This window comes from Tenrec ecaudatus, chromosome 8 (genome assembly GCF_050624435.1).
Source record: "Tenrec ecaudatus isolate mTenEca1 chromosome 8, mTenEca1.hap1, whole genome shotgun sequence".
NCBI classification, from domain to species: Eukaryota; Metazoa; Chordata; class Mammalia; order Afrosoricida; family Tenrecidae; genus Tenrec; species Tenrec ecaudatus.
The window spans coordinates 12,010,306-12,025,031 of record NC_134537.1 but is presented as its reverse complement, the minus strand read 5'-3'; the positions used below and the strand labels follow the sequence as shown (position 1 = coordinate 12,025,031).

The 14,726-nt window shown below is 47.3% G+C and overlaps 1 protein-coding gene across 1 annotated transcript in view; it reads right to left on the bottom strand.

The window, feature by feature from the left end:
• SCN11A (sodium voltage-gated channel alpha subunit 11) overlaps nt 1–14,524 on the bottom strand; it is an 88,545-nt gene extending 74,021 nt beyond the window's left edge. The window contains exons 1-4 of the mRNA XM_075555583.1: nt 14,258–14,524; nt 9,993–10,111; nt 6,171–6,263; nt 158–286 (exon numbers count right to left, since the gene is read on the bottom strand). Coding sequence (XP_075411698.1) covers nt 158–286; nt 6,171–6,263; nt 9,993–10,111; nt 14,258–14,524 — 608 coding nt within the window. The remainder of the gene's footprint in view (nt 1–157; nt 287–6,170; nt 6,264–9,992; nt 10,112–14,257) is intronic.
• Between the last annotated feature and the right edge of the window lie 202 nt (nt 14,525–14,726).

Sequence of the window (14,726 nt, the reverse complement as noted above, 5' to 3'; positions counted from 1 at the left end):
GTCCTCAGGCCAACTGGCTGCAAGGTGCTGTTCAGGACTAACCACCCAATGCTGCACTCAAAGCTACAGGCAGCATGAGGCCATGCTTCAGCTGTGGGTAAGCAAACGGGTTCCCCCCATCCCGAGTCTCCCCAACAAATATCTTCAATGTTCTTACGCAGTTGCGATGACAATGGAGTCCAGCCAGTTCCAGGGATCTCGAAGGAAAGAAAACTCATCCAGAACAAAGCCTCTTGCCAATATTTTGATCAAAGCTTCAAAAATATAGATCCCCGTGAAGACATACCTAAAAGCACATCATTCGGAACAAGAAAGAGGGTGGTAAGTGATGAGTAAAACAATGAGCCATCTGTCTTTTCTGACCTGGATGATATCTTCTTCCATTTGAATGTGGTATTGAATATTCTGATAACCAGTCAACTAGCGCTCAGACAGGCAGGCCACTCAGACAAGTCCCGGTCTTTAGACTTGTTGAAGAATAGGCCTATGGACAAAGGGGTGAAGCTCCTTTTCTTTCCCTCTTAAAATTATTTCATTGGGGGCTGGTACAGCTCTTATCACAATCCATCCAGACACCCATTGGGTCAAGCACATGTGCACATTTGTTGTCATCATCATTCTCAAAACATTTGCTTTCTACTTGAGCCCTTGGTATCAGCTCCTCGTTTTTATCCCTTCCCCCTCCCCCCGCCTTCCCTCCCTCATGAACCCTTGATAATTTATAAGTTATTATTATTATGTCTTACACTTTCCAATGCCTCCCTTTACCCACTTTTCTGTTGTCCATCCCCCAGGGAGGCGGTTATATGCTTTCCAACAAAAGGAAAGGCAAGAGACACTAGCCTGTGAACTAATTGCTCCTTTCAGGAGAACATTTTCAACAGCCTCTGCCCACCCCGACCTTCAGGCCTCCTCTGCCCATCCAAATGCCACCAGGGGAGAAGGAACATTGCTGGCCTGCTCCCAGCCTTGACCTTGTTTGCTTCCTACAGACTAGAGTTCTTCTTTGAGAGCTGTAATTTATGGATCTTTTAGTAGTGAAGATGGCCTTTGATTCTTAGAGCAAATTAACTTCCAGTGAGGCCACTCTTTCCCGTCATGGGGAGAGACAATTCACTGTATCTCACAGAAATGCTGGTCAGGGAAAACCACTGCTGCAGGAGCAGGCCCTTCCCTGGCTCTGTCCCCTGATCACAAAGGCGCCCAGGGAAGCTGCAGTAGACAGGGAGGAGCATCTCTTCACACAGAATGGCCAACATTCTGAAAGGACAGCCATTTCTTCTAGTGACAGTGTCCACGTGGTTTCTGTTCCCATAGGTGTCCCATGACCTCCTGAAAGGACAGACACATATTCCAAGTCCCTCCCCAGCCATGGACAGAGGCCGTTCCTACAAAGACTCCACCAAGGAGGGAGAGTTGTCCTCGAGGACAGATGAATCTGCTCATTTCTTGCAGAGGTCAGAGAAAGGGTCATTTCTAATATCTGACCAACACCTCAAGTACCAACCGTAATTGCTGGAGCCCACTGAAAGAGAAGCAATGGCATCTGGGATTCAACACATTCCTCTAGGAAAAGGGTGGAGTATGAGGAAATGCCAAGATTCCTCACCCGATTTCTGAGGCTTCCTCCTTCCCCCGCCCCACTATCATGACCCCAGTCCTGCCTTTCACTGAGGGCTGGACCGGAGATACAGATTAGAGATAATCGCTCAGGACAAGGAATGAGAGGAGGGATAGCAGGAAGGTAGGGAGAAGGTGGACAGAAGAGAGGAGGAAGGGGGAACCCATCGCAATGATTGACACATCACCACACACACACCCTCCAGGGAGACGAACAACAGAAAGGTGGGTGAAGGGAGATGCTGAACAGTGTAATACATGACCAAATAATAATAATTTATAAATTATCAAGGGTTCACAAAGGAGGGGAGATGGGGAGGAAGGGGGAAAAATGAGGAGCAGATACCAAGGCTCAAGCAGAAAGCAAATGTTTTGAGAATAAGGATGGCAACAAATGTGTACATGAGCTTGACCTAATGGATGGATGGATGGATTGTGATAAGACTTGTACAAGCCCCCAAGAAAATGATTTTTTTAAAGATATGAAAATAATAATTTATCAAGGGGTCACAAGGTTGGGGAGGGAGGGAAAAAAGAGGAGCTGATACCAAGGGCTCAATAGAAAGTAAATGTCCAGAAAATAATGATGGCAGCCTATGTACAAATGTGGCTGATACAATTGACGGATGGATGGTTATCAGAGCCGTAAGAGCCCCAGTGAAAAGATCTTTTAATAAATGTTTTAAAGCTATAGGAAAATAAGAAAACAAAAGAAACCACTTTGCAAAGAAGCATAATGAAAACTCAGCATGACCCAGAGTCAAGAGGAAAGTCTCCACAGATCACCGGCCCCTCTTTCCTGGAGTCCCCACCCTGGTCACGCTGTTTTTATTCCCCAGCCTGCGGGCACGGTCCGTCCCCTGACCAGTGTCCCCAAGATCTGGAAGTTCTCAAATAACTCCTTCCATGCTGGAGACACAAACCGCCTGTGGCCAGCTCTGATGTTCACACCTGTGGTGTGAAGGCATTGTGACCCGCTGCCTAAGTCCCTCAAGTTAAGACAGGGCATCCAGGCCATTGCTGTCCCCACACCATAAATGTCAGATCAACCATCCTAGAAGCACGAGGCTTTTGCCTCCACCTGAGCCTGCCTGGGTCTCTTCCAATTTCTGGGAACCTGATAGTTGTCTCTATCCACAGCGGGGACTAATGCAGGAGAAGAAGTGTAACATTTAGAATTTTCTGAAAATAATATTAGGAATCGTACATGTCGATCTCCTTTACATTTGACTCTGCAAAAAATGAGTAGAAGTTAGAGGCAAACCAGGTGTGCAAAAGATATTTAGAAAATATTAAAAATTGAAATGCTACTTAGTAAAACTTAGGGGATAGCACCAAACTTGTACTCATCGATATGATCCTTACCAATGTTTTCACTGTTTACAAAAAAGGAACGAGGAAAACATTTAAATTAACAGCCTAAAGAACATTAAGTCCTAATGAAAGTAAGACAGAAAGAAGGTAGAAGGAAAAACAAATTCTGTTTCAAAATTGAATTTAAGAGAAGAGCTTAGAAAATATAGCAATCACCAAAGCCCTTGGCAAAACTAGACACACACCCAAAAATAAAGACAGAAAATGTATGGGCAAAATTACACATGAGGGAGTGGATACAGCAACACATCTGGAAGAATTTTTTAAATAACAAAAGGCAAATTACCAAAGAAAAAATTGTTAAGGTTTTTAGCAAATGAATCCCTCCACAATCTACCATAACTTCTTATAACATCTTAACACAAAACAAAACTTGCAGGGACTTTCAGAGGCAAACTAGGGAAACATGCTATATAGACCCTGCGCAGCAAACACGTCATAGACCTGCCCACCAGATAGAGATGAGATTCCTGGAACCCTGGTCCTCGGAAGAAAGACTAGGGTAGTGGATAGTAAGCCAAATAGGTGAAGAAAATGAATTCCATCAGCCAAGAAGAGACACCAGGGAATTGTTAGCTAGCCTGATAAGGTGCTGCCATCTTGAAATTTGCAGCCAGCCTTCCATCCAGACAGCGGCCTGGGAGATTGATAGACTGTGACAAGAAAGGAGGAAATCTTTGTTCTCCACATCCTCTTGGTGACCAGAGGTATGATCTGCCATCACCCTCACCCACCGAGTGACACTCCCACGCCCGCACTCCCATGCACAACCCCTGCTCTGCTTGCGTCCAGAGCCTTGTATTCGTGGATCTGGTGCCAGCTACATCACGCAGTATGTGGAGGTGCATAAACTCCCTCTTCTTAGAGGAGCAGAACATGCAGTGCTGGCACTTGGGCCACCTCCAGAAAGGTGGGGAATCCTTCCATAACCAGCTGCCCTGTCCCCAGCTGTCCTTTGACCCAAAAGAATTCCTTCTGACCTCAGTCACCAGCTGAGCCTCCTCTTTCCTTCCTCTACCCCTAGTTTTGTTTTTGTATTTCAGTTTTTGCTTCCTTTCCCTTGTTGCTCTTCCCTCCTTTTTCAGTTATTCGGTTCTCTTTTTTCTTTCTGTGGTTTACCATTTACCACTTTTTAATTTTTTACTGTTCTCTTTCTCTCTCTTTCATTTTGTTGAGTTTTCCCCTCTTGTCCCACATCTGGAGATACACACCATGTGTACCTAGCCCAGCCTTATCCATCTACCCTGCAGCCACTATTCACTGCAGTGCCACTGGATCATTAATAGCCAAAATCACCAGCCCAAACAGCCCTCAACTGTGTTACACAAATAGCAAACCAAGAGCTGGTGAGAGCCTAAGAGCTCACCAACATACTATCACCAATTAAATACATATAGAACACTGCCGCGCTATCTCGAAGACGACGGACCATTTCCATTCACATGAAGAAATAAGATGGAGTGGTTCAACCAAATGACTAGTACATGGATACTGAAGCTTTTCTCAGCAAAGTAGGAGAATGGTATTTAGATTCGATTGAGAGAAAGATCTAGAAAGCATTTTCTCTGCCCCTCTGTTTTACCAAGAATGATGCCTTTTTTCGAGGGACTTGTCTGCCCTAGCATGTCCAGAGGACATGCTGCTAACAAGCAATCTGGCTGTACTTGTTCCAAGACAGATGTGTTTGCTCTTTGGGCACCTCATGGCACTTCCCATATTCTTTGCCAGCACCTTAATTCAAGTGCATGGGCTCTTCTTTGGTCTTCCTTAGACGATATCCAACTTTCACATGCAGATGAAGTGGTTGAAAATGCATGGCCTGGGTCAGGTGCACCAGGTCCTCAGAATAACATGATTGTATTTCAATACTTTTGAGGGGTCTTATAAAGGAGTCATATCCTGGGAGAGTGCAGGGAGGGTGGGTTGGAAAGGGGGAACCGATTACAAGGATCTACATATAGCCTCCTCCCTGGGGGATGGACAACAGAAAAGTGGGGGAAGGGAGACATCGGACAGTGCAAGATATGACACAATAATAATTTATAAATTATCACGGGTTCATGAGGGAGGCAAAAGCAGGGAGGGGGGAAATGAGGAGCTGATGCCAGGGGCTTACGTGGAGAGTAAATGTTTTGAGAATGATGAGGGCAATGAATGTACAAATGTGCTTTACACAATTGATGTATATATAGATTGTGATAAGAGTTGTATGCGCCCCTAATAAAATGATTAAAAAAATAAAGGAGTCATATCAACCTCAATAAATGGTCTCTTATTATTTATTCAACTTATTATTCAATAGATTCCTGAAATATTAAAGCCATAAATATACTGAAATAGAAAAATCATGACCACATCAGAGATTATTTAACAAAATATGGAACACTGTGAGCTTAAGAAATTAGCATGCACATCTCAAAAGCCAGGTGGAAAATAGCAGACTAACAGTTTGTATTTTAATTATACAAAGAATTCACACAAACTGATCAGGAAAGAAAAACACAGAGGCTGATAAGTAGACAAAGATGTGCAAGCATAATTAACAACTAATTAGCATCAAAAACTGTCCAAATCCATTAGAAATTAAAGAAATGCAAATATTCTAACCCAGTGAGTTTGTGAAGAAAAAATGTACTGTTGACAAGAACGTGGTATGACGGGCTGTCAGAAGACCCTGCTGATGGCAGAGTAAGTTGGTACAAATCTTTTGAAAAGTAATTTGTCACTGCACTGTTAATGCATTGAAATGTTTACTTAGTTAACATTTTTGACCTAGTAAACCCAATTTTTAAGACTCACTGCTAATAATACATTTAAAAACTAGTCTGTGCAAAATGAGGCCTATTGCAATGCTACTTTTTAGTAGTAAAATACTAGAGTCATTAAGTATATTATGGTTTATTCCCTTAAGAAAGTATTAAGTGAATTCCTATAAAGCCCGTATAAGCACAAAAAAATCCTCTAAAACCTATATAACCATGTAAAAGCTAGACATAGCATAGGACGTGTGCTATTAAAACAAATATCATTCTAAGAAGCCTTTAGAGGTAACTATACAAAAATCAAACTGAAATGCCAGCCTTGGATGTTGGTCACGTCTTTCGATATCTAAACTTTCCAATGTCATCATAATTCTTATTTGAGAATGGAGGGCAGGTGAGTGAAGAAAAACTTACTCAGCGTATGTGCTACTGGCGTCTTTCCCAGGAGCGATGGCCATAAACACACAGTTGATGATGACCGTGCAGATGATGAACATGCTAAACAGCGTGACCAGCATCGTTAAGGCAGATACCCTTCGTGTGGCAGGTGTCGTTGCTTATTGTAATGGAGGCCACGGGGATCCCATTCCCCACAGGTACCTCATTCTCTAACTGGAGTGCTGCCTGGGAGCAGCTCACTGTTCCTCGTCTAACAAACGTCCTCGCCAAAATGGGAACCACCTCACCCACACGGCGACACACTCCCTTCCTTGTACCTGACTGCCACAGGCTGCCAAACAGAGGGCCCCGTGCCAAGGTGGGGCAACCCTGTGATAGACTCCCTGCTCCAGAGTTCCCTGTGGGGTCAGGCTACAACATACTCCCCCTGATATTCCATTTGGGCGTGGCACCTCCTTTGTCCCTCCTTCCCTCTGCCTCCTCAAAGGACCTTTCCCTACTACAGCTTAACACCAAAAATGTCCGTGTCCGCATCTGGGCACCCAACCTGCAGCTTTGCATGATCGTTCTCCTTAAAGTCTCCGCATCTTGCCATCTGGTATCTTTTTTTAACCTCCCGCAGCCTAGACTCCCCCTTCCAGCCTCTTGTATGCCTCAGAGATGCTCAATAAGGCCTGCTTCCCTTCATCCTTGAAGACCAAAATCGCAAAGTCAAATGTCTTTGGTGCAAAATCGCAAAGTCAAATGTCTTTGGAGTCACATCCATGGGTGAACTGGACTGGCTTTGATCTGTGGGGCGGGAAGGAGGTGATGAGGGAGAGCTTGCATGTGTCCATGGAAGGAGGTAGTGGCTTCCCACTACACCCGTGTCTGCCATCCAGGACAACAGGGGTTCCATTTTTCCCTTTTCCAAGAAAAGCTAACAGAAGGACTCCCAGCAGTGGGAAAATATTTTAGTACTGTGTAGGTGCAACACAATACACCTGAGAGTGTTAAGGTTAATTGTGCCAAGATGGCCAATGAACGCATGTGGGATTCATTGAAGAGCAGAGAGATCAATGGCTTTGTGACCCTCACCTTTCTTGTATCTTGCTCTTTGATCATCAGGCCACTGTGCAGCTGCCTTAGCTCGCTCTCTGCCTCAGCTTGCGAGCTACACTACCTGTGGAACACCTAACCCATGGACTGTGTCGCTGTAATTTGAGGTTCCTTCAAGACCTGCTTTGCCACGCTGCTGGAATATACATCTCTTGAGCTGGGAACTTTCGGGCCCTGTCATCTGGCTGACTGTTGGTGACCTGCCTTGCTGTTTGCTGCCTGTTCCCGGAAAGCCTGAATTTCTCAACAGAGGACTACCCGGTGGCCCTCAAGACTTGAAGGACTGCCAGTGTCTCACAGCTGTCTCATGGGAGTGAGTTGCACTGAGCCACTTGTACTGCTTTATAGATTAATTGTTTATTCTTTATGTTATCTATCTATCTATATAAATATATATAATTGTTTGGATCCTAGTTTTGTTTCTCTAAGGGACCTTGCCTAACATAACACCTAACCAGCTGGAGGAGATGGCTCACTGGCTACCAGCTGACAACCTTGGTTGGGGTCCCAACTTCGACAGCCTTTACTCCAAGAAGAGTCTGTGAATGGTGCAAACAATCCACCATGCTTGACTCTGAACTGAAAGGCTGGCCATTCAGACCCACCCTGCCATTCAGACCCACCTGAGGCACCTCAAATGAAAGGCCTGGCCGTCTGCTTTCTACAAAATCACCCACTGCCAGCTCTGGAGCATGCTTCGACATTGGCACACACAGGGTCATTGTGAGTTAGAATGGACACAAAGGCAACCGTTTCTCTCCCCAGGATAGAAACACGGAGGCCACACGGAATGCCTCCAACACATAGGGCCTCTCCGCCCATCCAATCTCAACAAGAAAACTATTGCCTTTGGATCTGTCTCCCCTTCAAGCCACAGGCTATCGGAGCAGGAGCCATGCCTTGTTCACCCATTTCTTGTATGTCCGGGGCCTAGCGGAGCACCTGCCATGAAACAGTATTTTGACACACAATCAATATGGGCTGGTGGGTGGATGGGGGTGAGCTATTCTTTTAGGATGACACCCATTAGCCTCCTTTTTGGAGAAGAGTTCAGCCTCACTTCCGGGATAGCAGCAGGTGCTGAAGAAGACAAGCCCCCTGCTGTGAGGGCAATTCGGCTCCCAGCGAACTGCCCCTTGGTGTTTCCTCTGAGACTGTCACTTTACAGGAGTGGAAAGCCTCTGCTCTCTCCCACAGAACAGCTAGCGGTTTCAAACTGCTCACCTTTCGGTTCACATCCCCCTCCCTCCTTGTGGCGACTGCAGAGGTATGTAGGTGAGCCAGGCTCAGAGACCATAATTCAGAGAGATGCACAGGGATGCAGGGAAAGATGAATAATGGGTTCCGTCCCAAGAAGACAGGTGGAGGCAGAGTGGCAGGGAGCATTCTAAACCTATATTCCCAAACATATGTGGCCTGCTGGCCCTTTTTTCGGGGTGTAGGGGGGTGGATTACTTAGGGCCCCGTTAGCCGTTAAAAGCATTTGTAATCTAGCCCATCGTCCAGGATGAAGTGTAGGTATCTGATTTTGCAGACCCCTTGGATCATTCCTGCGCCCCACGAGGTAGTCTTGCCCACTTTGGGAAACGCAGAAGTGAGGGTGATCACTGAATTGGAGAGCCGTCAACTGCTCAGCCGTCCTGGAGTGTAAAGGGCGAGAGAGGAAGGGATCGAGAGAAAGAATGGGCAGGGAGCAGATGAGGCATCCATTCGTTCACTCATACATTCACCAAGTACTGCGTGGACACAGTCCTAGTAGAGCCCAGGGCTGGAGGAGGCCAACCCGGGGGTGTCCCTGGCTCCGGCCTCCATCCTCACCCAGTCTCCACTCAGGGGGGTGGGGGTGCGGGGAAGTGGGCTATTGGAAGGCTGAGTGAGGATAGAAGAACCTGGAGCAGAGGCAGGAGGCTCTCCGAGCACGTGGGAATGAGAGCACGTGGGAATGAGAATGACCCTGGATACGGTACCCCGGGCTCAGGTCATGACAAGGATGGGCCGAAACTCCAAATCAAACCCTGTTGGAACCAATTTCATTCCTTACTCAAATCTGTACGATAAGCTATTTTGATATGCCAGCTTGGTGGTGCCATTCTCATTTGGACCATGACATTTCCCCGATTGATGACTGGAGTCTTATAACTGGGTCCAAGGACAGAGGCGGGGAGTGGGGGGAGGGTGTTCACATCCAAGGGAGAGAGAAGGCAAGAGAGAGCGAGAGAGGCTGATGCTTTCCTCGTACAAGTAGACCCATGGGTTTCTTGATGGTGCAGACTTTGCTATAAAAGCAAACCAGAAGAAGTAAATTCGATTTTGCAACATGATGCCAAGACCCTAAAATACATAGGGCGGCTCCCCATCTGCCACGTATCAGGCAACTCCTTTAACTGCCAACTTCAGTCTCAGGGCGGCCCTGACTGCTCCCCAAAAAGGGTCTCAGATTGTGGATCGCTCAGAGCCACCCCCACCATTGCCCTGTGATGCTCTCAACCGGGGAGCTTCGGTCACCCACCCCTGTAGCAGAAGGTATCTCCCTGCCTTCCACATCATCTCGTTGTCCTCTGCTGCTCTGCCGCTGATAGAGCTCAGGCTCACCCCAGCTCTGCAGATCCCTTCTCCACCAGGTCCAGGAGCCCCTGTGAGCCAGCAGGGCCCAACTCTCTAACCAAGCACTTGGCCTCTCCTGTCTCCACCCCAGGGCTTATGTACGCTTCCCGCGGTCTCCGCATAGTAAAAGGATATGAGTGGACCGAGACTCTGATGGCTAAACCTCTGAATGAGTTGAACGGTCCAAAAATGAACAAGGCACGCTTGGCACTGAAGCGGTAGATGGTCTTCTTTTTGTTCAGCACCATAAATGTCTGGGGAGAAAAAAAGAGGAAGAAAATGACATACATTGACAAAACAATATTTACCGGGAGTGCATTTAGAGACACCACAGTGCCCTGTGGCCTGAAGTGTGGTCTGGCTGATGTTAACTCCAGCTGTCTTGGAGAGCTCTTGCTCTGACCAACCTACCCTGCTGCTTTGGAGGCCACCCAAGGTAAGTAGTGGGGTGTGGACTCTTCACCACTGGGGTGCTTTTGGAGGCCCCGGTGGTGGGGGGCAGGGAACCTTGAAAATGCAGGAGAGCAGGGCTGTAGAGTAATTGTCAGAGCCAAGCAAACCCTTAATGTGGCTCCACGTCCTCCACGGTTTGCATCTGTGATCTCTGGAGACAAGGACGAGAGGAGAACTTGAAGAGCTGGCAGGCTGAAATTTGACGTTGAGTGGGTTTTACATTAGTTTACCTTGGTTTGATGACCAATGAAACCTTTGGCATGGATATTAGCAGGGTCAGAACCTGCAGAATTTGTATTGTTACACCTCAGGCCTGCTATTCAATTATAACATGAGGCTCTTTAAGAAGGACGCCACCTCGAATTTGCTATCCTGTTCTCTTTTAAAAAATAATTTTATTGGGGGCTCATCCAACTCTTATCATAATCCATACATCCATCCATTGTATGTCAAGCGCATTTGTACATTTGTTGCCCTCATCATTCTCAAAACATTTGCTTTCTACTTTAGCCCTTGGTATCAACTCCTCATTTTCCCCCTCCCTCCCCACTCCCCACTCCCCCTTGAACCCTTGCTACTTTATAAATTATTATTGTGTGATGTTTTTCACTGTCCTATGTCTCCCTCCCTTCACCCACTTTTCTGTTGTCTGTCCCCCAGGGAGGAGGTTATATGTAGATCCTTATAATCAGTTCCCCCTTGCTACCCCACCTTCCCTCCACCCTCTGGTATCGCCACTCTTGCTACAAACTGAGAGACAACTCTGCCTCCTGATTCCCTTCCAGCAGGGGAGTAGGATATGGCCCCTACTGAAAGTATGTGGAAACGTATGTGGGTGTTGTGATAGCTTATTGCGCCAGCCTGGCCGATAAACACAAGTGGGTTTAATTGAAGGGCAGAGAGATAAATGGCTCAGTGAGCCTCGCCTTTTTTGTCTCTCGCTCTTTAATCATCGGACCAGTGTGCGGCTTGCCTTGTTTGTTCTGTGCCTCAATTTAAAGGGCACACTACCTGTGGGACGCCTAGCCTGTGGACTGTGTCGCTGTAAATTGAGGTCCCTTTAAGACCACACGATTAGAATTTACATCTCCGGAGCTGGGGACTGACAGTTGGTGACCTGGCTGATGGTTGGTGACCTGCCTTGCTGCTTGCTGCCTGTGCTGGGACAGCCTAGCTCTCTCTACAGAGGACTACCTGGCGGCCCTCAAGACTTGAAGGACTGCTAGTGTCTCACAATTCTCTCACAAGAGTGAGTTGCACTGAGCCATTTGTACTGCTTTATAATTTAACTGTTCATTTCTTGTATTATATATTTATCTGTATATCATTTAACAGTTCATTTCTTGTGTTTTATATATCTAACTATATATATATATAAAATTATCAGCGATCTGGTTTTATCTCTCTAGAGAACCCTGTCTAATACAGGTGTTTTCACATGTCAAAATGACCGGGGACTCTATTGGTCTTTAGCAGGTAGATCCAGGGATGTGAAACGGCGGGGCAAACCTGCAAAAGGATGCACTGTCTCATCCCAAGGGCCTGGCTGTGTCCACTGAGGAGCCCTGAACCTGTCTCATTTCCTGTAGTTTGTCTTCTGGAGTTCTGAGAAAGAAACATCCTGCTGTCTTACTCACAAGCTTCTGACTTAAACCCTGAGAGCTCCCTCCCACTACCCCTTTCATATTTGCAAGGAATGCCACTTACCTTTGAATCCAGCATGCCCTCACATAAAAACAACAGCAGGCCTTATCACCCAGAGACACTGACTGACAGAGGCACCAGACAGACTCTCAGCCACTGCCAACCATCAGCCTTCCTTGAGCTAGTTGCTGAACTGTCTGGGGGCCAAACGGCTGAAGGGACCAGGGTGGACTGTTTCTTTGTCTCCCTGAGACACACTGGTATCGACCACAGGCTTCTTGAAAAGCCATGAGGCTGGGTAGCCAAGACCCCCCTTTGGAAAGAGACCGTTTTAGGGCAGAGAATAAGCAAATGACTCCAGATTAACAGGTGATGTGATCTGCTTCTGCTTCCATGCCCTTTGATTTTGATATTTCCTTAATGCTTCTGCTGGCTGCTTTAAATATTTTAACTAATGGTGCATTGAACTTCCCTTGCCAGGGCTTTTATGATTAAAATGGTAGGTAGTAGCTCATTCTGCCCGCTTGCTGACACACGTCCACGCCTCCTGTAGCGTTCTCCAAAATGGCAGCTCCTAAAGAGGAGGGACCTGTGACTGTAGCAGGAGTCCATGGGTTGGAAGCCCAACCCTGCCGCTGACTGGCATAAGCCACTCTCTCTACCTCCGCTTCAACATCCTCATCTGGGAAGTGGACGGCTAGGGACAACCACACCCAGCCCACGAGTGCTGGGAGTGCCAGCCATCTGAGATGGTGGGTGTGGAGGCCAGTACTGTGTTCTGCCACCAAGGGAAGGCTGCAGCAGCGAGAAGATGCTCTTAGAACACCCAGCCACGCTGGGAGCACAGCCTGTCCGGTAAGGACCATCCATGGCACCCCAGTTGCTCCCTGACTTGTACTGTCCTAACCAGCTGTGAGGGAGAGGGAGGCCTCCAGCTCTCCCTCACCCCCAACAACTGCCCCTCCCAGAAGCCTCTGGGGCTCTGGAGCGTGCAGAGAAGAAAGGAGGCAAAATACTGGAGCATTTTCATTCTATCCTCTCTTTTCCCTTTGCTTGTCCCTCCCACCTATTCCCACGTTCCTCTAGACACGGGGACCCCCATTGGGATTGGCATGGTGAAGTCTATGCCAATTGAAAGGCATGAAATGCAGGCCACCTTTCTCTGAGACGATCAGTTTTCATGGGTGCCACAAAAATTGCTCTTAGCATGTCCTGCTTCCTAGGACACCTCCCCAAGTCTCCCAGCCTCCATTCTCCTGGACCTCCGTCTAGAGAGCTGAATTGTCCATTCCTATGGGAACCACCTTCTGAGAAGGGATGGTCTGCTGAGGACCATCTGCAAAGTTCTAGGCTCTCAGAAAGATTCCAAAGCTCCTATTTCCTCTCTCAGAGGGCCCTTTAGGGAACTTTTACTAAAATACCCACTAAACAGCTGCACGCGGGGTGTTAACATGGCGAACCCCGTGGGAATTCAGATATAAATTGCATGTGCTCATCTGATTACCATTGTATTAGAAGTTGCTTATTGAACGCTTGCTATGTGTCAAGGTTGGTCTAGGACAGCAGTTCTCTACCTGTAGGTTGCGACCCCTTTGGGGGCCAAATGACCCTTTCACAGGGGTCACCCGATTCAAATGACAGTCATGAAGTAGCAACAAAAATAATGTTATGGCTGGGGGGTCACCACCACATGAGGAACTGTATGAAAGGGTCACAGCATGAGGAAGACCAGGAGGGCTTCAGGACATTAGCCGTCATTCTGTCACTTGGAAGCCTAGAAAAGCTATGGTCCAGGAGTTTCACGAGGTGTAGATCCTGAGGAAATGATCATACTTGGGTGTGTATCCTGGATACTGGGATACCGTTTCTAAAGTTTAAAGTCTATACTTTCCATAGAAGGCTTATGCTGAAGGCCAGTTAGGCTTTACTCTCATTTTACAGATTCGGGGAAGTAGAGAGGAATGAAGTGACTTCTCCAAAGTCGTAAAGCCAATCACTTAAACCCACCCATAGTCCAACTTTTCTCTCAGCCCAGGTCTGTTTCCAGAACCCCTTCCGTGTTTCCTCTGTTGCCTTCTACCCTTCTCCCCACAGGGGACTGCGTCTCTGATCAGGAGCTGCAACTGCTGTCTCCAGCAGTTGTGCATTACAGAGAGAGAGAGAATGGTGGCTCAAAAGGGTCAAACGGGTCTCCGCAGGCCAACCGGGTATCCTAGCAAAGAAGTAGGGATCTATGTTTAAAGAACCTGGTAACATTAGTTACCAGGAGGTGGTCACAGCCACCCAGCCTCCCACGGGAATACCTTATGATTTCTGTAGAAGGGGTCCAAGTCTTCCAGGGGCTTTGCTATGAGCTCACTGGGAACGTCACCGTACAGTTTGGGCAACTTCCTGGAGGCCTTGAGGTCAAGCTGAGGTCGAGGATTTGGTTCTACGGCTGTCTTATCTTCAGACTTCTTTTTCTGCTTCTGGATGGCAATCCGCTTATTAATGGCATCGAGAGAGTCGGGAGTGAAGGGGCGGAAGTTCCGCACGTCTGGGAAGATCACTGAGTAGAACTTGTCGTCCATCTTCACCCTTGGGACAGAGACAAACGTCATCTCCTGAGAGAGCTTGCAGACGCTGGAATGAATGCAGCCTTCCATGGGATTCCCCCCGCGGAGGATGATACCCTGAAGGGCATCAACACTGGTTGGGGGGAAGGTCAGCGGTAACTACCAGTGTGGACGTAGGAGGAGCGTTAAGCACAGTCAAAAGCAAAGCAGAGCGTGC